The 24,659-nt window shown below is 44.7% G+C and overlaps 1 protein-coding gene across 1 annotated transcript in view; it reads left to right on the top strand.

The window, feature by feature from the left end:
* The window catches only part of LOC138667333 (zinc finger protein 79-like), a 38,270-nt gene extending 15,587 nt beyond the window's left edge, over nucleotides 1-22,683 (top strand). Inside the window, exons 3-8 of the mRNA XM_069755567.1 lie at nucleotides 5,001-5,150; nucleotides 10,219-10,398; nucleotides 10,481-10,604; nucleotides 10,688-10,785; nucleotides 10,984-11,074; nucleotides 21,522-22,683. Coding sequence (XP_069611668.1) covers nucleotides 5,001-5,150; nucleotides 10,219-10,398; nucleotides 10,481-10,604; nucleotides 10,688-10,785; nucleotides 10,984-11,074; nucleotides 21,522-22,630 — 1,752 coding nt within the window. The 3' untranslated portion in view covers nucleotides 22,631-22,683. The remainder of the gene's footprint in view (nucleotides 1-5,000; nucleotides 5,151-10,218; nucleotides 10,399-10,480; nucleotides 10,605-10,687; nucleotides 10,786-10,983; nucleotides 11,075-21,521) is intronic.
* Nucleotides 22,684-24,659: the final 1,976 nt, after the last annotated feature.

The following is a 24,659-nucleotide window of genomic DNA, read 5'->3' as shown; positions in this document are numbered from 1 at the left end:
TGGTGGATGATCGCAGAATAATCTCCATGGTGAAGAGAAACCCCTTCACAACAGCCAACCAAGTGAACAACACTCTCCAGGAGGTCAGCATATCAATATCCAAATCTACCATAAAGAGAAGACTGCATGAAAGTAAATACAGAGGGTTCACTGCACGGTGCAAGCCACTCATAAGCATCAAGAATAAAAAGGCTAGACTGGACATTGCTAAAAAACATCTAAAAAAGCCGGCACAGTTCTGGAAGAACATTCTTTGGACAGATGAAACCAAGATCAACCTCTACCTGAATGATGGAAAGAGAAAAGTATGGTGAAGGCGTGGTACAGCTCATGATCCAAAGCATACCACATCAACTGTACAACACGGCGAAGGCAGTGTGATGGCTTGGGCATGCATGGCTGCCAGTGGCACTGGGTCACTAGTGTTTATTGATGATGTGACACAGGACAGAAGCAGCCGAATCAATTCTGAGGTATTCAGAGATATACTGTGTGCTCAGATCCAGCCAAACGCAGCAAAACTGATTGGTCGTTGTTTCATACAACAGATGGACAATGACCCAAAACATAAAGCTAAAGCAACCCAGGAGTTTATTAAAGCAAAGAAGTGAAATATTCTTGAATGGCCAAGTCAATCATCTGATCTCAACCCAGTTGAGCAGCATTTCACTTGTTAAAGACTAAACTTCAGACAGAAAGGCCCACAAACAAAGAGCAATTGAAAACCACCACAGTGAAAGCCTAGCATAGCATCAAAAAGGAGGAAACACAGCGTCTGGTGATGTCCATGAGTTCAAGACTTCAGGCAGTCATTGCCAACAAAGGGTTTTCAACCAAGTACTAAAAATGAACATTTTATTTAAAATTATTGAATCTGTCCAATTACTTTTGGTCCCTTTAAAAACAGGGTGGCACATGCTAAGGAGCTGAAACTCCTAAACCCTTCATCCAATTTTAATGTGGATACCCTCAAATGAAAGCTGAAAGTCTGAACTTCAACTGCATCTGAATTGTTTTGTTTAAAATTCATTGTGGTAATGTCTATAACCAAAACTAGAAAAATGTTGTCTCTGTCCAAATATATATGGACCTAACTGTATATATATATGTATGTGTGTCACTGAAATCTATATATCTGTGTATTCTATGTGTATATATCTGTTCTATTTATCCTTTTGTAACCTGTCACGCTGTGATTTTACTGAACGCGGCACATGAATTGCTGAATTTTGGGGGGACCCTTCTATTCTTTATAACCAGCCTTGCTGAAGCTGACAGCTGAGGGTTGCAGCCGCCAGCTGTGAGTTTTTCCTGGGTGGTCATCAAAAATACAGGGGAACCCACGCAGTTTCTTTTTTTATTACTTATTTACAGCGCAGTAACGTCTGATGAATTCACCCATCAGACGCTCCGGCTCTCACTGTTGTTAGCGGCTGTAGGTGTCGGATGATGGGAGCTGTAGTCCCATTAGCTGACACCAGTGACCATTGGTAAACTTTATAGCTCCGATCAGAGATGAGCGGTCATGCTGTCTTCTGACAGGGTGGGAACCGCGGCTCTCTGATCAGCTGGGATGATTTTGCCACGATCAGAAGCGCTACGCCGGTGATTACCACACTGTCACACATCTTGGGAATCACCAGCTTTTGTGCTGTGCATGTTCGGCTATACTCGATGATTTAATCAACGATTAAATTGGCGAATATTGCAGAATTCGGTGATAGTGAGCCGAACCGGACATTGAAATATTGGCTCATCTCTAGCCATAATACTATGTGAGGTGCTGTGCGGCAGTCATACTGTGTGGAGACCTCATACTGAGCTACATGGATAGAAAGTGAGAAGTACAGACCTTTGGTCTATATGATTGCAGTCCTCCTGAATTGATAGGGTGTTGTGTGCCAGGAGGGAGACATCAGATAGTACGTCCTGAAGGTAAGCAAAGATATAATGGCTGCAGAAATTCGGATTCCAGGCAGGGAGCATAGTGGAGACAAAGAGCAGGAAGAGGTCATTAGCTCAGGTTTGCTGCACTATTGTGGATTATAACAAAAGTTATGTACCGCCACATGTAACCGGAAAGTTCCTGACTCTGCACAATGCAGAAGAAGCATTCATAAAGTGTTGTGCCTGCTATCTGATGTAAATACTTCTCATCAAGTTCTTGTTAAGTAAAGGAAAGTCTATTTTTTAACTTTCGTCTCCCTCATTCATCTCCATACCATCTGGTCTGGGCCTACAACGACACAACGACGGCATGTAATCTGCAGAGTCGGGAGATGTGAATATGCCAAATATATATATATATATATATATATATATACAGTATACTAGCTGAAGAGCCCGACATTGCTCGGGCATAGTAACTAACTGTGGTTAGTTATAACAAATTGTAATGATTATCCTCCATCCCATAGTCCAGTGCCCATATTGCCATCACACATCCTCCATCCCATAGTCCCGTGCCCATATACCCATCACACATCCTCCATCCCATAGTACTGTGCCCATATACTATTATTATTTATTTATGTAGCCCCATTGATTCCATGGTGCTGTACATGAGAAGGGGTTACATACAAATTAAAGATATCAAACTAACAATGACAGACTGATACAGAGGGGCGAGGACCCTGCCCTTGCGGGCTTACATTCTACAGGATGGTTGGGAAGGAGACAATAGGTTGGGGGTTGCAGCAGCTCTGGTGTTGGTGAGGCGATATCTCCGCTAGTGGTGAGGCGGCAGCGGGGTCAGTGCAGGTTGTAGGCTTTACTGAAGAGGTGGGTTTTTAGGTTCCGTCTGAAGGATCCGAATGTGGTTGATAGTCGGATTTGTTGAAGAAAAGAATTCCAGAGGATGGGGGATATTCGGAAAAAGTCTTGGAGGCGGTTGGGTGAGGAGCGAATAAGTGTGGAGGAGAGAAGGAGGTCTTGGGAGGACCAGAGAGATTACGTGAGGGAAGATATCGGGAGATTAGTTCAGAGACGTATGGAGGAGACAGGTTATGGATGGTCTTGTTGGTCAGCATTAGTAATTTGAACTGGATATGCTGAGGGAACGGGAGCCAGTGAAGAGATTTGCAGAGGGGGGAAGCAGAGGAGTAGTAAGGGGAGAGATGAATTAGTCGGGCAGCAAAGTTAAGGATGGACTAGAGAGGTGCAAGGGTTTTAGCAGGGAGGCCGCAAAAAAGGATGTTGCAGTAGTCGAAGGGGAAGATCATCACACATCCTACATCCCATAGCCCAGTGCCCATATACCCATCATACATATCCTCCATCCCATAGTCCAGTGCCCATATACCCATCACACATCCTCTATCCCATAGTCCAGTGCCCATATACCCATCGTACATATCCTACATCCCATAGCCCAGTGCCCATATACTCATCAAACATATTCTCCATCCCATAGTCCCGTGCCCATATACCCATGACACATCCTCCATCCCATAGTCCAGTGCCCATATACCCATCACACATCCTCCATCACATAGCCCCGTGCCCATATACCCATCACACATCCTCCATCCCAGAGTCCAGTGCCCATATACCCATCACACATCCTCCATCACATAGCCCCGTGCCCATATACCCATCACACATGCTCCATCCCATAGTCCCGTGCCCATATACCCATCACACATTCTCCATCCCATAGTCCAGTGCCCATATACCATCATACATATCCTCCATCCCATAGTCCTGTGCCCATATACCCATCACACATCCTCCATCCCATAGCCCAGTGCCCGTATACCCATCACACATCCTCCATCCCATAGTCCTGTGCCCATATACCCATCACACATCCTCCATCCCATAGTCCCGAGCTGGGTGGCGCTGAGCAGGGAGTTCCTGGAGATGTGCTGTTATGTAACCTGGCAGTGCGGCTCTGTGTGCGGCCGCTGATGATACGATTTTCTACGCCAGTAACAATAGAGCGCGGCAGTAATAGAGGAGGGGGATTCATTTCTGTCATGTGCTCTCTGCTCCTTTCTGGGGGGCTGGAGCTTATGTTCCCAGGGATGCTAGATTTCTCCCACCCGGTCAGTGTCTGCTGAGGTGTTGTGGAGTGGGAAAACTGTTGCTCATAGCAACCAATCACAGCTTAGCTTCTTTTAAACAGTTCTAGTGAAATAATAGATGGTTAGTGATTGGTTGCTATGTGGAATGGGCGTGGCTTGACACACAAACATAGATACATAAACACACACACAGAGACATACATACACTCAGCTTTATATATATATATATATAATAATAATCTTTATTTTTATATATAGCGCTAACATATTCCGCAGCGCTTTACAGTTTGCACACATTATCATCGCTGTCCCCAATGGGGCTCACAATCTAAATTCCCTATCAGTGTGGGAGGAAACAGGAGAAGCCGGAGAAAACCCACGCTAACACAGGGAAAACAAACACACTTTTTACAGATGTTGTCCAGGGTGGGACTTGAACCCAGGACTCCAGCGCTGCAAGGCTGCTGTGCTAACCACTGAGCCACCGTGCTCAAACTTCTGTGTGTGAATCAGAGCTGAGATCTAACGTGATAGAAGATTACAATGCGGGGAAGACGGGAAACCTTCATATAGAGGCCGATGGTGATGGAGTCAGTGACCGACTCTGGCCAAATCTGTCTCTAGAGCCGTAGTAGAAGATGAAGATATCGTCCTCATCATGAAGTAGTTATTTCTCATGTCGCGTGTAATGAATATCTCCTGCAGTATTGCTAATGCCGATTCCAGGGTCGGTAAATGAGATGAGAATTAGCGTTATGGAAGATGAGTCTATGAGAAACATATTCAGCTGCCGACTCCGAGGAGGAAACTGCTTGTTGTCTGTGGCCTAAATATATAGGATTTATTAGTAGATGTAAAGAAGGAAACTAAATACTGTAAAATAATAAATCTCTTCATATGTTTCCCTTATTATCTCCAGTAATTGTATTATTACAGGATTCTTATGATGTTACATCGGCTCATCTTCTCATTCAGGTCTCTACATTATCGGATCCTCTCAGTGAAGATTTTCTACAAAAGAACATTTTCCTGATTTACCCATTAAAGATGGATATGGACAGAGACAAGATGGCGGAGAGGATATTACACCTCACCCTAGAGATCCTCTTCCGGCTTACTGGAGAGGTGAGAGATTCTGATGACGTCATGGAGCGCCCCCAGACACAGGGCCACGAGTTCTCGGTACCAGGCCTTTCTGGTTCGGTTCTGAGGCTGTCACGGTGGCTAGACCCGGTCCGCGACCCTGCTAAGGGGCGTCCAATAAAGGTGGTGCAGTCTGTCAGGTGTTCGTGACGCCACCTGTGGTGTTCGGTCAGGGTGACCGACGCTGCTGTGGGGTCCGCTGGGATGATGGAATGGCAGCTGGATGGTAAACCTTCCCACAGGTGAAGTATGTCCCCAGGGCTTCCCAGTAAGGTGGATGGTGATGGTGTGAGGTGCAGTCAATAACGAGGACACAGGGTTGCAGTCTCTTTACCTCTTTACTGAAGACTTGAGGATCCTCAATCCAGAGTACGCTTAACAGGGCTATCTGAGACCGACCGGTCCGATGGGCAGATCCAGAGTTTCCCTCGCAGATGGAAATCGTTGCCTACCAATAGTGCCTGTGTGTTGTAGTCCTACCCTGCTGAGCATTCGGAACAGTCCTCACAACTGCTGTTCTCGTTCGTTCGTTCTCTACAGCTCTCTCTCTCTTTAGTTCCAGATGTTACTAGTTTCTCGTCCCCCAGATATGTTATGGCTAGGACGCACCCGTATGACGGGAAGGCCTGGAGGTCTTCCGGGACCCTAGAGACGCCCCTCTCCCACTGTTGCCCCCTATGTCTTCTTAGGAAATTTAAGGTAGACAGTCAACCTAGAATTAACTGTCCTGCAGAGTTCGAAGTAAGGCCTAGAGTCAGTTACTCCCGCGGTGTTCCGGCCACCGGCTACGCGCCTCAATAGGATGTTGCCTTGGTCTCACGGCACGACTCCTACTGGTACTCCTTTTTGCTTGATCTCGTTTACACTGTTCCACAATATCCTTCCCTTCGTGTCTCTTTCTTAGGATACTGCCACAAGGTAGTGCAGGCGCGGTTCCGTTACGTTCTGCTCTGTTCGCTAGGCACCTGCCAGGTTCCCACGCCTGACAGGGACCCCCCTGTATCTTTTCCCTGCAACACCCCCTGCCACGGGATGTTGCCTGAATCCAACCCAGTCAGCTTCTGACTAACTTCCTCCCCAACCCCTAGTTTTACCAGTGTGAGGAGTGGCCCAATAAATAAAGCCTTTTTCTCCCCCTAGTGGCCGGAGTGTGAAGTGTAATGTGTTCTGGTGATACCTGGTCAGGAGAACTCCTTTAGTGCCATCAGACGTACCATCACTCCCCTTAGTGGCAGAGCGTCATACTGCAACGACCAGGTCTCTGGGGCACTGCACTCCCCCCCGGTTGAATCCAGTACTCCTGGACTGGTAAGAAGAACAACAATACATTGCAGCAAAAGACATACAAAATTTTTGAAATGCTAAAACAAGTAAATGGAACAATGCTTCCCTTTATGGGAGGTAAGGACACTTGAACGTTACAAACAAAATTAAATATTTTTAAATAACAGGTTAACTATAAATAACTCTCAGTACCCAGCCGGGTATTCTACCAAGTGCAAACTCTGAACAATAATTTAACTTCTCCTTCAAGGGCGTATAAGCTGAACCCACTAAAGGCCTACTATAAAATACTATATAAATAACTTGTATTTCCGTTCTAGCTTTCCAAATGCAGGACCGCCTAACTCCTTGGCTGGGCCTACTGTCATTGTACTGACCATCATTCTACGGTTCTCAGGAGGACTCTCTCTCTAACCCCTACGGGTTCACTTCAAGCTTTCCTGTCCTCAGTCTCTATCAACATTATCAAACTTTCTAAATTTCAACATTATTAACGTTTCAACTTTTATTAAAGCAATCATGTAAACATTCCCTTTAAGAGGGACCCACGTCACTAGGAGGTAGTGCAGATTCTCTCTCTGTCTGCAAGTCCACTGAAAGCAAGACCTTCTGTGTCATGTCCAGAAGCATTATCTTCGCAAAGTCTTCTTTCGCTTGTAAAACCAGTAGGGAGCACCTTTAAGAAGGTGCAAACTATATACAAAAACAGTTTTGAATCATTCACCGTCCATGATCCGGCAGTCTTTGGAACAATGATAACTCTGTGCAAAAGTAGAAAAAGAACTATAAACAATAGGGATCCCGGGTAAACAAAGGGACCCCTTTAAGAAATAACCCTGGTCGGGTTTAAAGCAGCAGCAAAAGCAGGAAACAGCTAACTATTTACATATTTGGGTTTTCGAGGATTAGTTCTATAATAGGTTGCAAGGCATCCATCGCTAACGAACACTTCCCAGCTGTGGAAGCCCTGATTCCGTGTTCTCGCCTGATGCAGTGTCAGTGTCGTGGGTTCGTCTCTCAGGTGCGGCCAGGTCACCCGGTGTCTGGATTCGAATGTCAGCTTTGGTTGCAAGTTCAGTAGCGGCAATAATGCTCACTGTGGTGACAGGGGTGGAGTTCGTCAAATCAGGGTTAGTCGTAGTCAGGACAGCAGGTGGCGCCATTACCGGCTCGCATCGGTAGACGTTTCGAGCGCACCACCCTTGCGCACTCCGATGGCGGGTGTTCGTCACCTGGTCCCCTCTGTGTAGCCGCTGCCCGTCACCTCTATCGCGGCGCGGGGCCTACACATTGTAGCTAGTAAAGAAGATTTCTGTCGGTAGCCCCGGTTCCTGTATAGAGCCCCAACCCCGCTTTTGGTGAAAGGCTAGCACAGTTCCCCGCTTTACCGGACTCCCTTTACTGCGTTCTGTCTTTGGTCCTTGTACTTTCGCTGGGTCACTTTGTTCTGTCTCTTTTCGGTCTTTCCAGTGTAAAATTAGACATTGTTTATATTGTTCCCAAGTGAGCGCAGCGATGCTGAGGCCCTCCTGTCTAGTCCCGTCTGGCCCCATCCTTGGGGTGTCCCATTGGAAGATCACCCCCTCTGAGCTTACATCCAGCGGTATCCCCATAGTCGTCGGTAGCTGAGGCACCAACTTCTCCATGGTGCCAGGGGCTATAATCACCAGCTCAGGAGCAGGGAGTCGGTCGCTGTCAGGACGGGGAGCGGTCACGGGAGCCGGATCGATCAGGAGGGCAGGGGCGTTTTCCATACCTCCGTCTGATGTGGTTCCACCGAGGCTGATCGGTTCCATTGATGGGGACGCTGGAGTCGGCTGCAGTTCGGACCGCAGTTCTCCCGGTGCGGCCCTCAGTGACGGCTCCGATCTCCATCGCTTCATATCGGCTGGCTCCACGCTCGGGATAGGCTGACTCGGCTCCTCCGCCCGCGGCTCCAAGAAATCCGAGCCCTCCAGCCGCGGCAGATTTGAGTTCCCATCTACATCCGGCGGACAGGGACAGGCCTGGGTCGCTCCTTCATCGCTCGGGCACCCGCTGGTCGTTATCCCCTCCTGGGGTCTGCAATGGCACTCACACGCTGCTCCTCCATTTTCTTGGGTTTGAGCTCCTCCATTCCTGAGCTTGTCGTCCTGCAGCCGTAGTTGGAGTGGGTGGATGTTGCTGTTCGTGCTGTTTTCTCGATCTCCTCCCATGACACGCCCTCCTTCTTCTCCTGCACTCCTCGTGGCGCAGCAATGGCGGTGGTTTTGGCGGGAATCATGCAACAGATAGCAATTCACAGTCCTTGCAATAAATCACAGTCCAACACGTTTCAATCACAGTTCCAAGGCACACATGACCTGCTTCTCAGGCTTAAGTACGATCCTGTTCGTGACGCCAAGTTGGAGCGCCCCCAGACACAGGGCCACGAGTTCTCGGTACCGGGCCTCTCTGGTTCGGTTCTGAGGCTGTCACGGTGGCTAGACCCGGTCCGCGACCCTGCTAAGGGGCGTCCAATAAAGGTGGTGCAGTCTGTCAGGGGTTCGTGACGCCACCTGTGGTGTTCGGTCAGGGTGACCGACGCTGCTGTGGGGTCCGCTGGGGTGATGGAATGGCAGCTGGATGGTATACTTTCCCACAGGTGAAGTATGTCCACAGGGCTTCCCAGTAAGGTGGATGGTGATGGTGTGAGGTGCAGTCAATAACGAGGACACAGGGTTGCAGTCTCTTTACCTCTTTACTGAAGACTTCAGGATCCTCAATCCAGAGCACGTTTAACAGGGCTATCTGAGACCGGCTGGTCCGATGGGCACATCCAGAGTTTCACTCGCAGATGGAAATCGTTGCCTACCAATAGCGCCTGTGTGTTGTAGTCCTACCCTGCTGAGAATTCGGAATAGTTCTCACAACTGCTGTTCTCGTTCGTTCGTTCTCTACAGCTCTCTCTCTCTCTTTAGTTCCAGATGTTACTAGTTTCTCGTCCCCCAGATATGTTATGGCTAGGACGCACCCGTATGACGGGAAGGCCTGGAGGTCTTCCGGGACCCTAGAGACGCCCCTCTCCCACTGTTGCCCCCTATGTCTTCTTAGGAAATTTAAGGTAGACAGCCAACCTATAATTAACTGTCCTGCGGAGTTCGAAGTAAGGCCTAGAGTCAGTTACTCTCGCGGTGTTCTGGCCACCGGCTAGGCGCCTCAGTAGGATGTTGCCTCGGTCTCACGGCACGACTCCTACTGGTATTCCTTTTTGCTTGATGTCGTTTACACTGTTCCACAATATCCTTCCCTTCGTGTCTCTTTCTTAGGATACTGCCGCAAGATAGTGCAGGTGCGGTTCCGTTACGTTCTGCTCTGTTCGCTAGGCACCTGCCAGGTTCCCACGCTTGACAAGGACCCCCCTGTCTTCTCCCTGCAACACCCCCTGCCACGGGATGTTGCCTGAATCCAACCCAGTCAGCTTCTGACTAACTTCCTCCCCAACCCCTAGTTTTACCAGTGTGAGGAGTGGCCCAATAAATAAAGCCTTTTTCTCCCCCTAGTGGCCGGAGTGTGAAGTGTAATGTGTTCTGGTGATACCTGGTCAGGAGAACTCCTTTAGTGCCATCAGACGTACCATCACTCCCCTTAGTGGCAGAGCGTCATACTGCAACGACCAGGTCTCTGGGGCGCTGCAGTCACATTACATCATTCTTATCTATGGGAATAACAGATGGACAGAACTGGAGAGGTGAGGACTCTGGAAATGTCTGTAGTGAGATTTTTTAATGTGTCTCTCCATTGCCAGGATTACACAGTGGTGAAGAAGACCTCTAGTGATCGCTGTCAGGACCCTGTTTCTGAGGGATGGGGAAGACCACTGAGCCCAATCACGGGGCCTCCACCTCACCCCCTGATCCATGAGGACATCAATGACCAGAAGATCCTAGAACTCACCTACAAGATGATTGAGCTGCTGACTGGAGAGGTGATACTGCTGGGAATGCTGGGACATTATACAGTAACACTATGAAGGGATCGGGGGATGACGGTATCATTGTATGTGTCAGGTTCCTATAAGGTGTCAAGATGTCGCTGTCTATTTCTCCATGGAGGAGTGGGAGTATTTAGAAGGACACAGAGATCTGTACAAGAACGTCATAATGGAGGTTCCCCAGCCCCTCACATCTCCAGGTAATAGACAGGACTAAATACACACGGCCTATAATTATCTGTATGTAAAGAATGAATTCACTCCCTGTATGTGTTTCCTCCAGATCTATCCAGTAAGAGGACAACACCAGAGAGATGTCCCCGTCCTCTTCTTCCACAGGACTGTAACCAAAAAGATCCCAATGCTCCTCAGGATCATCAGGTAGATGGAGAGAAGGTGTCAGGAGATCTCCCCTATGATGTGTAGACGCCGGTGAAGGTCTTGTGCTCAGTCTTGTTTTATCCACAAGTATTATATGTTTTATACTTGTGTAATGAGAACGGTGGAGATGGAAGGATTAGAGCTGATCATAGATGGGACTTCTCCATCTGTCGGTGACTTTTATAATATTTGTTTCAGGGTGAAGATCTGACCCATATTAATACTAAAGAGACATATGTGAGGGGGGATGAGCGGTGTAAAGAGGAGATTCCCACATATGGCTACCCAGGTGAGTAGTGACCACTAAATGCAGAGAGGTCAGAGATTCACTCCACCTCATAAATTACATTGTTTTTGATCCTAAGAAATTCAGATTACTGCACAATCTCTCCTGAAATGGGGAGCAATATTATTTCCTCTAATCTTCTGGTCAGGATTCATAGTAGCTCCAATGGTCCACCATAAATGAATGCAACTCTGGTTTACTGTTGTTTAATCTGTATTTGTAGTTTTCAGTTAATGAGATTCTTGTGATCTGGGGCGGGGCTTTATGTGGTGCTCTGGGGCGGGGCTTTGGGCGGCGCTTATGTGGTGCTCTGATTACATATTCATCTGTATTGGCTTATGACAGGTCGCTGATCCCATGTGCAGAAGCCCTAATATAACTAAATGACAGAAAACCAAAATAGTCGAAATCCCCATAAAGTGATTCCATTTTATAAATTTATTCACTGAGGGTTATGATCTATACATATGTGGTCAAAATTGTTGGTCCCCCTCGTTTAATGACAGAAAAACCCACAATGGTCCCAGAAATAACTTGAATCTGACAAAAGTAATAAGAAATCAAAAATCTATGAAAATGAACAAATGAAAGTCAGGCATTGCTTATCAGCCATGCTTCCACAGAATTAAAGGAAAATAAAACTCATGAAATAGGGCTGGACAGAAATGATTGTACCCCTGAAAATAATGTGAAAAAGGGGACATGTTAAATCGCGGTGTGTCCAGTAACTAGCATCACAGAGGTCTACAATCCTGGAATCAGTGAGTGGCCTGTATATAGGGCTACAGATACTCACTGTGCTGTGTGGTGACATGGTGTGTATCACACTCAACATGGACCAGAGGAAGTGAAGGAAAGAGTTGTCTCAGGAGATTAGAAAGAAAATTATAGACAAACATGTTAAAGGTAATAGTTATGAGACCATCTCCAAGCAGCTTGATGTTCCTGTGACTACTGTTGCACATATTATTCAGAAATGTAAGATCCATGGGACTGTAACCAACCTCTCTGGACGTGGCCGTAGGAGGAAATTGATGGCAAAGCAAAGAGACCGATAATACGAATAGTAACAAAAGAGCCCAGAAAAACTTCAAAACAGATTAACCCCTTCATGACCCCAGCTTTTTTCGGTTTTGCATTTTCAGTTTTCGCTCCACTTCTTCCCGGAGCCATAACTGTTTTATTTTTCCATCAATTTGGCCATGTGAGGGCTTATTTTTTGCGGGACAAGTTGTACTTTTTAACTACATCATTGGTTTTAGCATGTCATGTACTAAAAAACCGGAAAAAAAAATAATTCCAAGTGTAGTGAAATTGCAAAAAAAAACAGTGCAATCCCACACTTGTTTTTTGTTTGGCTTTTTTGCTAGATTTAATAAATGTTAAAACTAACCTGCCATTATGATTCTCCAGGTCATTACGAGTTCATAAAGGCACAGATGATTGGCCTCGGGGAGACCAAAACATCCAACACCGCGGAGACACCATCACGTGTTTCTCAACGCAGTGATTCCAGAACACTCCCCCATCCCTTATGGGAAATATGCAGATGCATGTAAAGAAGCTGCGGAGACACCATCACGTTTTTCTCGACGCAAGCAGTGAATAGCCAGGCCTTTCCCCAGGAAGGAACAACCACGGGAAGGGCAGCATCCTATGAAGGAAAGCCACCTATGCCAAGCATGGTATCCATCCACAGACAGCTGTTTCGGGGTTTTTGCCCCTCATCAGTGTGGAGTAGGAATCTGGATATTAGGAGCAGTGCCTAGTAAAAAGGCTATAAAGGCACAGATGATTGGCCTCGGGGAGACCAAAACATCCAACACCGCGGAGACACCATCACGTGTTTTTCAACGCAGTGATTCCAGAACACTGTCCCCATCCCTTATGGGAAATATGCAGATGCATGTAAAGAAGCTGCGGAGACACCATCACGTGTTTCTCGACGCAAGCAGTGAATAGCCAGGCCTTTCCCCGGGAAGGAACAACCACGGGAAGGGCAGCATCCTATGAAGGAAAGCCACCTATGCCAAGCATGGTATCCATCCACAGACAGCTGTTTCGGGGTTTTTGCCCCTCATCAGTGTGGAGTAGGAATCTGGCTATTAGGAGCAGTGCCTAGTAAAAAGGCTATAAAGGCACAGATGATTGGCCTCGGGGAGACCAAAACATCCAACACCGCGGAGACACCATCACGTGTTTCTCAACGCAGTGATTCCAGAACACTGCCCCCATCCCTTATGGGAAATATGCAGATGCATGTAAAGAAGCTGCGGAGACACCATCACGTGTTTCTCGATGCAAGCAGTGAATAGCCAGGCCTTTCCCCGGGAAGGAACAACCACGGGAAGGGCAGCATCCTATGAAGGAAAGCCACCTATGCCAAGCATGGTATCCATCCACAGACAGCTGTTTCGGGGTGTTTGCCCCTCATCAGTGTGGAGTAGGAATCTGGCTATTAGGAGCAGTGCCTAGTAAAAAGGCTATAAAGGCACAGATGATTGGCCTCGGGGAGACCAAAACATCCAACACCGCGGAGACACCATCACGTGTTTCTCAACGCAGTGATTCCAGAACACTGCCCCCATCCCTTATGGGAAATATGCATAGTAACATAGTTAGTAAGGCCGAAAAAAGACATTTGTCCATCCAGTTCAGCCCATATTCCATCATAATAAATCCCCAGATCTACGTCCTTCTACAGAACCTAATTGTATGATACAATATTGTTCTGCTCCAGGAAGACATCCAGGCCTCTCTTGAACCCCTCGACTGAGTTCGCCATCACCACCTCCTCAGGCAAACAATTCCAGATTCTCACTGCCCTAACAGTAAAGAATCCTCTTCTATGTTGGTGGAAAAACCTTCTCTCCTCCAGACGCAAAGAATGCCCCCTTGTGCCCGTCACCTTCCTTGGTATAAACAGATCCTCAGTGAGATATTTGTATTGTCCCCTTATATACTTATACATGGTTATTAGATCGCCCCTCAGTCGTCTTTTTTCTAGACTAAATAATCCTAATTTCGCTAATCTTTCTGGGTATTGTAGTTCTCCCATCCCCTTTATTAATTTTGTTGCCCTCCTTTGTACTCTCTCTAGTTCCATTATATCCTTCCTGAGCACCGGTGCCCAAAACTGGACACAGTACTCCATGTGCGGTCTAACTAGGGATTTGTACAGAGGCAGTATAATGCTCTCATCATGTGTATCCATACCTCTTTTAATGCACCCCATGATCCTGTTTGCCTTGGCAGCTGCTGCCTGGCACTGGCTGCTCCAGGTAAGTTTATCATTAACTAGGATCCCCAAGTCCTTCTCCCTGTCAGATTTACCCAGTGGTTTCCCATTCAGTGTGTAATGGTGATATTGATTCCTTCTTCCCATGTGTATAACCTTACATTTATCATTGTTAAACCTCATCTGCCACCTTTCAGCCCAAGTTTCCAACTTATCCAGATCCATCTGTAGCAGAATACTATCTTCTCTTGTATTAACTGCTTTACATAGTTTTGTATCATCTGCAAATATCGATATTTTACTGTGTAAACCTTCTACCAGATCATTAATGAATATGTTGAAGAGAACAGGTCCCAATACTGACCCCTGCGGTACCCCACTGTTCACAGCGACCCAGTTAGAGACTATACCATTTATAACCACCCTCTGCTTTCTATCACTAAGCCAGTTACTAACCCATTTACACACATTTTCCCCCAGACCAAGCATTCTCATTTTGTGTACCAACCTCTTGTGCGGCACGGTATCAAACGCTTTGGAAAAATCGAGATATACCACGTCCAATGACTCACCGTGGTCCAGCCTATAGCTTAGCTCTTCATAAAAACTGATTAGATTGGTTTGACAGGAGCGATTTTTCATAAACCCATGCTGATATGGAGTTAAACAGTCATTCTCATTGAGATAATCCAGAATAACATCCCTCAGAAACCCTTCAAATATTTTACCAACAATAGAGGTTAGACTTACTGGCCTATAATTTCCAGGTTCACTTTTAGAGCCCTTTTTGAATATTGGCACCACATTTGCTATGCGCCAATCCTGCGGAACAGACCCTGTCGCTATAGAGTCCCTAAAAATAAGAAATAATGGTTTATCTATTACATTACTTAGTTCTCTTAGTACTCGTGGGTGTATGCCATCCGGACCCGGAGATTTATCTATTTTAATCTTATTTAGCCGGTTTCGCACCTCTTCTTGGGTTAGATTGGTGACCCTTAATATAGGGTTTACATTGTTTCTTGGGATTTCACCTAGCATTTCATTTTCCACCGTGAATACCGTGGAGAAGAAGGTGTTTAATATGTTAGCTTTTTCCTCGTCATCTACAACCATTCTTTCCTCACTATTTTTTACAGATGCATGTAAAGAAGCTGCGGAGACACCATCACGTGTTTCTCGACGCAAGCAGTGAATAGCCAGGCCTTTCCCCGGGAAGGAACAACCACGGGAAGGGCAGCATCCTATGAAGGAAAGCCACCTATGCCAAGCATGGTATCCATCCACAGACAGCTGTTTCGGGGTTTTAGGTGGCTTTCCTTCATAGGATGCTGCCCTTCCCATGGTTGCCTTTATAGCCTTTTTACTAGGCACTGCTCCTAATAGCCAGATTCCTACTCCACACTGATGAGGGGCAAAAACCCCGAAACAGCTGTCTGTGGATGGATACCATGCTTGGCATAGGTGGCTTTCCTTCATAGGATGCTGCCCTTCCCGTGGTTGTTCCTTCCCGGGGAAAGGCCTGGCTATTCACTGCTTGCATCGAGAAACACGTGATGGTGTCTCCGCAGCTTCTTTACATTACGAGTTCATAGACACCAAACATGTCTAGGTTATCTTTTATCTAAGTGGTAAAAGAAATTCCAAACTTTGCTAAAAAAAAAAAATTGCACTAATTTCCGATACCTGTAGTGTCTCCATTTTCCGTGATCTCGCGTTGGGTGAGGACTTATTTTTTGCGTGCCGAGCTGCCATTTTTAATTCTTCCATTTATCTGCAGACACATTCTTTTGATCACCCGTTATTGCACTTTAATGCAATGTTGCGGCGACCAAAAAACGTAACTCTGGCGTTTCTAATTTTGTTCACGCTTCTTAGCTATCAGGTTAATCCTTTTTTTATTCATAGATTGGGCGACTCTGAATGCAACGATACCAAATATGTGTAGGTTTGAATTTTTTTATTGTTTTATTTTGAATGAGGCGATGGGAGTGATTTAAACTTTTTTTTTTCTCAAATTTTTTAAAACATTTTTTTTTTTTAACTTTTGCTATGCTTCAATAGCCTCCATGGGAGGCTAGAAACTGACACAACTTGATCGGCTCTGCTACATAGGAGCGATGCTCAGATCGCTCCTAAGGAACTGAATTACAAGCTTGCTATGAGCGCCGACCACAGGGTGGCGTTCACAGCAAGCCGACATCAACTATAGAGGTCTTCAATAGACTTCTGGTTGTCATGCCCACACATTGCTGACCGCCAATCACGTGACAGGGGTCAGAGATGCGCTCATTTCCGGCCCGATGGCCGTAAGCGCCGGTTAAATGCCGCTGTCAGCATTTGACAGTGGCATTTAACTAGTTAATAATGGCGGCTGACATGTTGATGTGGTATCACCACCGGAGCCCGCATCAAAGCAGGTGATCTGACCTCGGACGTACTATCCCATCCGAGGTCAGAAAGGGGTTAAAGGTGAACTTCAAGCTGAAGGAACATCAGTGTCAGATCTTACCATCCGTCGTTGTATGAGCCAAAGTGGACTTCATGGGAGACGAGCAAGGAGGACACCATTGTTGAAAAAAAATCTTAAAAAAGCCAGATTGGAATTTGCCAAACTGCATGTTGACAAGCCACAAAGCTTCAGGGAGAATGTCCTATGGACAGAAGAGACAAAAATGGAACTTTTTGGCAAGGCACATCAGCTCTATGTTCACAGACGGAAAAATGAAGCATATCAAGAAAAGAACACTGTCCCTACTGTGAAACATGGAGGAGGCTCTGTTATGTTCTGGGGCTGCTTTGCTGCATCTGGTACAGCGTGTCTAGAATATGTGTAGGGTACAATGAAATCTATTAAGCATCTTTGGAAAGAGCTGAAACATGCCGTCTGGAAAAGGCAACCTTCAAACACGAGACACCTGGAGCAGATTGCTCTTGAGGAGTGGCCAAACTACCAGTTGAGAGGTGCAGAAGTCTCATTGACAGTCACAGGAATCGTTTGATTGCAGTGATTGCCTCAAAAGGTTGTGCAACAAAATATTAACCCTTTTGCGCCAGAACCTGTTTTTGCCCTCGTGACCGGACAATTTTTTTCAGTTCTGACCAGTGTCACTTTATGAGGTCATAACTCTAAAACGCTTCAATGAATCCTGGTGATTGAGATTGTTTTTTGTGACATATTGTACTTTGTGATAGTGGTAAAATTTCTCTGATATAACTTGCGTTTATTTGTTAAAAAAATGGAAATTTGACGAAAATGTAGCATTTTTCAAATTTTTTAGTTTTATGATCCTAAATCAGAGAGTCATATCACAAAATAGTTCATAAATAACAATTCCCACATTTCTACTTTACATCTACTTTACATCAGCACAATTTTGGAAACATTTTTTTTTGTTAGGAAGCTATAAGGGTTAAAAGTTGACCAGTGATTTCTCATTTTTACAACCAAATTTACAAAACCATTTTTTTAGGGACCACCTCACAATTGAAGTGAGTTTGGGGGGTCAATATAACAGAAAATACCCGAAAGTGACACCATTCTAAAAACTGCACCCCTCTGGGTGCTCAAAACTACATTCAAGAAGTTTATTAACCCTTCAGGTGTTTCACAGGAATGAATGGAATATGGAAGGAAAAAATAAACATTTACTTTTCTCTCACAAAAATTTTCCTTTTGAACTAATTTTTTTTTACTTTCGCAAGGGTAACAGGAGAAACTGAACAATACATTTTGTTGTGCAATTTCTCCTGAGCATGTCGATACCACATATGTGGGAAAATCTACTGCTTGGGTGCATGGCAGAGCTCGGAACAGAAGGCGCGTCATTTGACTTTTTGAAAGTAAAATATGCTGGAATAATTAGGGGTTGCCATGTCACGCTTGCAGAGCCCCTGATGTGCCTAAACAGTGGAAATCCCCCACAAGTGACACCATTTTAGAAACTAGACCCCCCCCAAGGAACTTATCTAGATGTGTGGTGGGCACATTGAACCCCCAAGTGCTTCACAGAAGTTAATTACGTAGAGCGATGAAAATAAAAAATCATATTTTTTCCATAACAAATGAACTTTTCGCCCTAAATTTTTTTTAAAAAAGGGTAACAGGAGAAATTGGACCCCAAAAGTTGTTGTGCAATTTGTCCTGAGTATGCTGACATCCCATATGTGGTGGTAAGCCACTGTTTGGGTGCATGGCAGAGCTCGGAAGGGAAGGAGCGCCCTATTGGAGAGCAGATTTTGCTGGAATTGTTTGTGGGTAACATGTCACATTGTCAGAGCCCCTGAGGTCCCAGAACAGCATAAGCCCCCAAAAGTGACTGCATTTTACACAATACTTCCCTGAAAGAATTCTTCTAGTGGTGAAGTGACCAATGATTGTGGAAACCCCTGACAGTTTTTGCGAATGGTCCCACAAGCCCCCATGTTATGTTCAACCAGACATATAAATGGGGGTATGCCTGGTGTATTAGTTGTCAACATACAGATTGTAGCCTTTTTATAAAAATTTGTAAAAGAGCATCCTGGTGGGTTTATTTGGCTATCTTTCCCCTCATAAATTGAACTGTTGCACATTTTATAGAGCTTTATTCCGAACCTTGCCCTCTTAGATGAATAAATTGCTTGAGGTGCAGTCTTCCTTTGAATTTTACAAGGGATTTATCAATGGAAATGTTTTCTGTTGGGGTGTAGAGCTTTGAGTACTTTTCTGTCAAGTCTTCAATGATGGGTCTGATTTTAAATAGTCTGTCATGTTCTGGGGCATTTCTAGGCAGGCATTGACTATTGTCGTTAAAATGCCAAAATATCATGAGCATTTTATAACAGGTCCTAGGAAGAGCGGCAAAAAACATAGGGGTGGCTTGAAAAGGGCGTTTGGACCAATAGGACCGAATGCTCTTTTTTTCCCCTAAAAATGTTTTCATTTCTAGGACATTAGTTGGTGTCCATAAATTTGACCTAGCATGATAGGATCATGGATTCTGGCTGATGAATTGGGACGCATATAAATTTGTTTGTAGGACAATATGCTCTAGCAAGCTCTCTGTCAGAAACAAATTAACAAAATTAACTGGTCCAAAATTTTCCACCTCCACATTTATACCAGGAATGGCATTAAAATTAGGGATGAATGGAGTAGCCGAATCCAAAGTCTCCCATCTGGGAAATGCTACATCAAGAGGCAAAGCCCCTAGGACATTGGTGTGCGCCAATTCACGAGCACTAGGGACAGCACTAGTACTGGGCATTGTTCCCTGAGTTGGAGACATTTGTCCAGAAGCGCTATCTGTCCTTTTTGTTGTACTGGTCCTTGTGTGTGAGGATGGACCAGAATCACTGCTCATTTCTGAGCTATCACTGTCGCTGCTACTAAAGCCCTCGAAATCCACATCGCCTTCTGACACTGCACTTTCTTCACTGTCAGAACATAAAAGTGCATAAGCCTCCTCTGCACTATAATACTGACGGGCCATTTTACTGATTTTTTTTTCCGGAAATAGAAAACTGACGTGACGTGACTGAGGTGACCAAATTATTGGGGAGACAATTGAGAAAAGCCTAATTCTTTAACCTAACCCTAACTTCAGAATAAACCCTAACTCTAACTTTAGCCTAACAGTAACCCTATCTTTAGCCTAGCAGTAACTCTAACTCTAGCACCAACCCTAACCTGCCTTATGTTTTTGTTACTTTATAACAAGATCCCTGACTGACACAGCTGTTGCCAGCAGCACTTCTAACACTGTTTCTCCTCTAATCTCTCACTGACAGGAGATCTGAGGAGAAACAGCGTTTTTATGAGGCAGATCACCTGGGAAAGTTCGTTGCTACAACAAACTTTCCTAGTAATTTGTCTCATTGGCTGGTGTGATGCTGACGTCATGAGGACCTGAACCAATCAGGTCTTGATGAAAGCAGGGGTCACAGGAAGTGTTGTGCGCCAGAATTTCCTTGTTATAAGTAAGGTACGTGGAGGTCCCGATGAGCACAAAACCGTAGACAAGCATCGATGCTGCACAAAGCCCTGCTAGCGGTGACGTTTATCTACTGTTGGCGGTCACTAAACGGTTAATTAAGGGTACCATAATTTCTATACAGGCCTATTTCCTGAGTTTTTTTTTATTCTGTGAAAGCATTGTTGAAAAGCAACGTCTGACTTTAAATTGTTCATTTTCATAGATCTCTTATTTATTATTACTTTTGTCAGATTCAAGTTATTTCTGTGACCATTGTGGGTTTTTCTGTCATTAAACGAGCGGTACCAACAATTTAGACCACATATGTAGGTGGAATGAATATTTTGACTCCACAGCCACTTTCTGGAAATTAGCACAAAGTGGATGTTGGAGAGTGAAAATTACACATTTGCCATTTTATTACCCAGCACATCGTGCTGGATTGTTCTCCAGGAGACACACATCGGATTCTTCTCACTTTAATATTGGTAAATACAGGGATCCTAAATGTTGTTTGAGCACACTGCAAGACTCAGAAGTGAGAGCAGATTTTGCTGGATTGGTTTATAGAAACTCTGTTGCTTTTCAACAGCCTTTGAGCCACAGATAGTGTGGGAATCTCTGTTTTTCCATTGACAGATGATGAACCTGAGTGGGGACTTGTCTTTTGTGAGATGAGAATTGGCATTATTTTTGTCTACATAACATTGATTGGTTTCTTTTTATTCGATATTTGGGAGGCAGAATGAACAAACAGTTGAACACCACGCACTACTGGTTCATCCAACAAGGTTTTCTATTAGGCTGGGTTCACATTGCGTTAATAGAAGCCCGTTAACATATATGTTTAACGGGCTGCTGTTAACGCAAGTGTCGTCATGGCAGCACGCTAGCGCAGATAGAGCATCTGCTAGCTCTATCTGCAGCCCGCGTCTCGGGGTCCGTCACTCAATGACAGCACATGGCTAGCGCACGCGCATTGTGGGCGTGCGCTAGCGATGCGTCCGACATTGCATTCAATGGTGGAGCTAGCAGACTACGTTACACCGCGTTATGGCGCGGTGTAACGTAGTCCGTCTAACGGACGCCAGGAACGCAATGTGAACCCAGCCTTAGACTATGACCTGTCATTGTCTTGGTAAATAATTAAAGATTTTTTACATAAACTGTCCATAAAAATGGCAAGCTAAGTAGAAATGTTCAATAATATAAAACAAGGATATTTTATTTTAAAAAAAAATGTTTATCTTAGCAGATGACTGTACCAGGAGATCAGAGGGACAGTTGAGATCTTCAATTTTTAAATCTGATGATCTTGTTGAGATCCTACAAGATACAACTGAAGTGAATGCTATTACTCCAGATATATCATCATCCATTCACAGCAAAGATCTATCATCTGATCCTATGGAACAGGTCCCTTCTCCTGATTCATTACTGACTACTAAGGAAAATCCAAGTCACAAAAGAGGCATTAAAAAACAAACTGTTACTAAAGCAAAGAAGTCATTTTCATGTTCAGAATGTGGGAAATGTTTTAGCAAGAAATCATATTTGGTTAATCACCATAGAATTCACACGGGGGAGAGGCCTTTTTCCTGTTTAGAATGTGGGAAATGTTTTAACCAGAAACCACATTTTGTTACACACCAAAGAACTCACACAGGGGAGAAGCCTTTTTCTTGTTCAGAATGTGGGAAATGTTTTAACCAGAAAGGGAATCTTCATGAACACCAAAGAATTCACACAGGAGAGAAGCCTTTTTCATGTTCAGAATGTGGGAAATGTTTTACTCAGAATTCATGTCTTGTTACACATGAGAGAACTCACGCAGCAGAGAAGCCATATTCATGTTCAGAATGTGGAAAATGTTTTAAATGGAAAATAAATCTTGATAGCCATCAAAGAATCCACACAGGAGAGAAGCCTTTTTCCTGCTCAGAATGTGGGAAATGTTTTAATCAGAAATGGTATCTTGTTAATCACCAGAGAACTCACACAGTGGAGAAGCCTTTTTCCTGTTCAGAATGTGGAAAATGTTTTATCCAGAAATCAGATTTGGTTAGGCACCATAGAACTCACACAAGGGAGAAGCCTTTTTCCTGTTCAGAATGTGGGAAATGTTTTAATCACAAATGGCATCTTGTTACTCACCAGAGAACTCACACAGGGGAGAAGCCTTTTTCCTGTTCAGAATGTGGGAAATGTTTTATTCTGAAATCAGATTTGGTTAGGCACCATAGAACTCACACAGGGGAGAAGCCTTTTTCATGTTCAGAATGTGGGAAATGTTTTAACCGGAAAGCGCTTCTTGTTAGACATCAGAGCAGTCACACAGAGGAGAAGCATTTTTCATTTTCTTAATGTGGGAAATATTTTACTTGGAAATCAACTGCCAATAAACATCAGAGACGTCACATAGGAGAGAAGCCTTTTTTATGTTCATAATGTTGGAATAGTGTTAACCAAAACTGAATGTTCTTAAATTTGTTGCCTCTTGTCATTTCTTATGTTTGACACAAGGATAAAACTGAACTTTATTAACTCCAAATGTAAAACTGTACCCGTAATTTACCCCCTGAAGGTTAGCCAGTAGGTGACTAATAGACAAAATATGTACCCCACAGTTCAGTATATAGGGCGAGGTGACGTATACACACTCACTCTCTAAGCCTCTCATGTCTACTGGTTTCATCATCCTCACTCATCAGGAGACTATTTAATATTGACCTACTGTGTATTCAAGTGAGACTAGACAAAACAAAACTAAAATCATGTATCATGTTATCCAAAACAGAAAACCAGCCACATATTGGCAGATCCCAGACCTCAAACTATATGCTTTGTAAGTTTATAAGCCACTCCAGTGTCAGGAATAGATAGTATGTGACAATACAGTATAATTCTTGTGTTTTCCTCCTATAGGGACAGCTCTAGTTTGGTATTGTAACAGCTGTTAATTAGTAGTGCAGACAAATTGTCCTAGACTAACCTCCGTTTTCAGACAACCCAATATGTACCACTCAGGGAAACTTACCTGCTCCAAAGATCAATAATAGCAGCTTCTAACTAATGGCCATGCTGCAGTCTGTCAGGGAATAATAATAATCTTTATTTTTATATAGCGCTAACATATTCCGCAGCGCTTTACAGTTTGCACACATTATCATCGCTGTCTCTGATGGAGCTCACAATCTAAATTCCCTATCCGTATGTCTTTGGAATGTGGGAGAAAACCCATACAAACTCCTTTCAGATGTCCTGGCGCTGCTAGGCTGTACTTCTAACCACTGAGCCATCGTGCTGGCCTAATATCGTTATAAAGACTAGGGATGTGTGCAATCATAATGTCTGGAAGATCTGTGCCATTATTTAGTATTAATATGGAGATTATCTCTGGAAGTTAAGTGTTCCCTGAGCGGTATATACTGTATTGTCACATACTATCTATTCCTGACACTGGAGTGGCGTATAAACTTACAAAGTATATAGTTTCAGGTCTGGGGTCTGCCGATATGTGGCTGGTTTGAGTGAGTGTGTATAAGTCACCTCACCCTATATCAGGGGTGTCAAACTGCATTCCTCCAGGGATGCAATCAGGTCATGTTTTCAGGATTTCCTTGTACTGCACAGGTGATAATTTAATCACCAACTCATTATTTGTGTAGGTGATTAAATTATCACCTGTGCAGTACAAGGAAATCCTGAAAACATGACCTGTTTGCAGCCCTCGAGGAATGCAGTTTGACACCCCTGCCCTATATACTGAACTGTGACAGTCACAGTGAGTACTCCTCCATCTGTGCTCTGCTTGTGACGTCCCTGCCATGTGCTGTTTACAAGCATAAGCCACCGGAGCAGGACGCTGCGAGGGGGTGGTGGGTATGTAAGTGTAATATTTTTTTGTTTAATGTTTTCAGATGGGGCCATGCATGCCAGGATGGGGGGTGGGGGGCAATTATAAGGATTAGGCCATGCATACCAGGGTCAGGATGGGGGCCAATCATACCAGAATAGGGATGGGGCCCTTCATACCAGGATGAAATGGGGCCCTGCATACCACAATGAGATGGGGGCCGTGCTTACCAGGATAGGGATGTGGCCATGCATTCTAGTATAGGGATGAGGGCGATCATTCCTGCCAGGATAGGGATGAGGCGGCCATGCATACCAGGGTAGGAAGGAAGGAGCCATGTGTATCAGGATGGGGGGGGAGAGGACCATCTATACCAGGATAGGGGACATTAAGTACAGAGTTTACCACATTTTTTGTTTTAATTTTTTTTCTAATTTCCTCCTTCAAAACCTAGATGCATCTTATAGTCCAAAAAATACGGTATATATATATATATACGGTATATATATATAGGAAAAAAAAGGGAACAGCACAATG

The sequence above is a fragment of the Ranitomeya imitator genome, chromosome 2, assembly GCF_032444005.1.
Source record: "Ranitomeya imitator isolate aRanImi1 chromosome 2, aRanImi1.pri, whole genome shotgun sequence".
In the NCBI taxonomy this organism is placed as follows: Eukaryota; Metazoa; Chordata; class Amphibia; order Anura; family Dendrobatidae; genus Ranitomeya; species Ranitomeya imitator.
The sequence above is the reverse complement of the archived record's forward strand: the minus strand, read 5'-3'. Positions and strand labels throughout refer to the sequence as shown.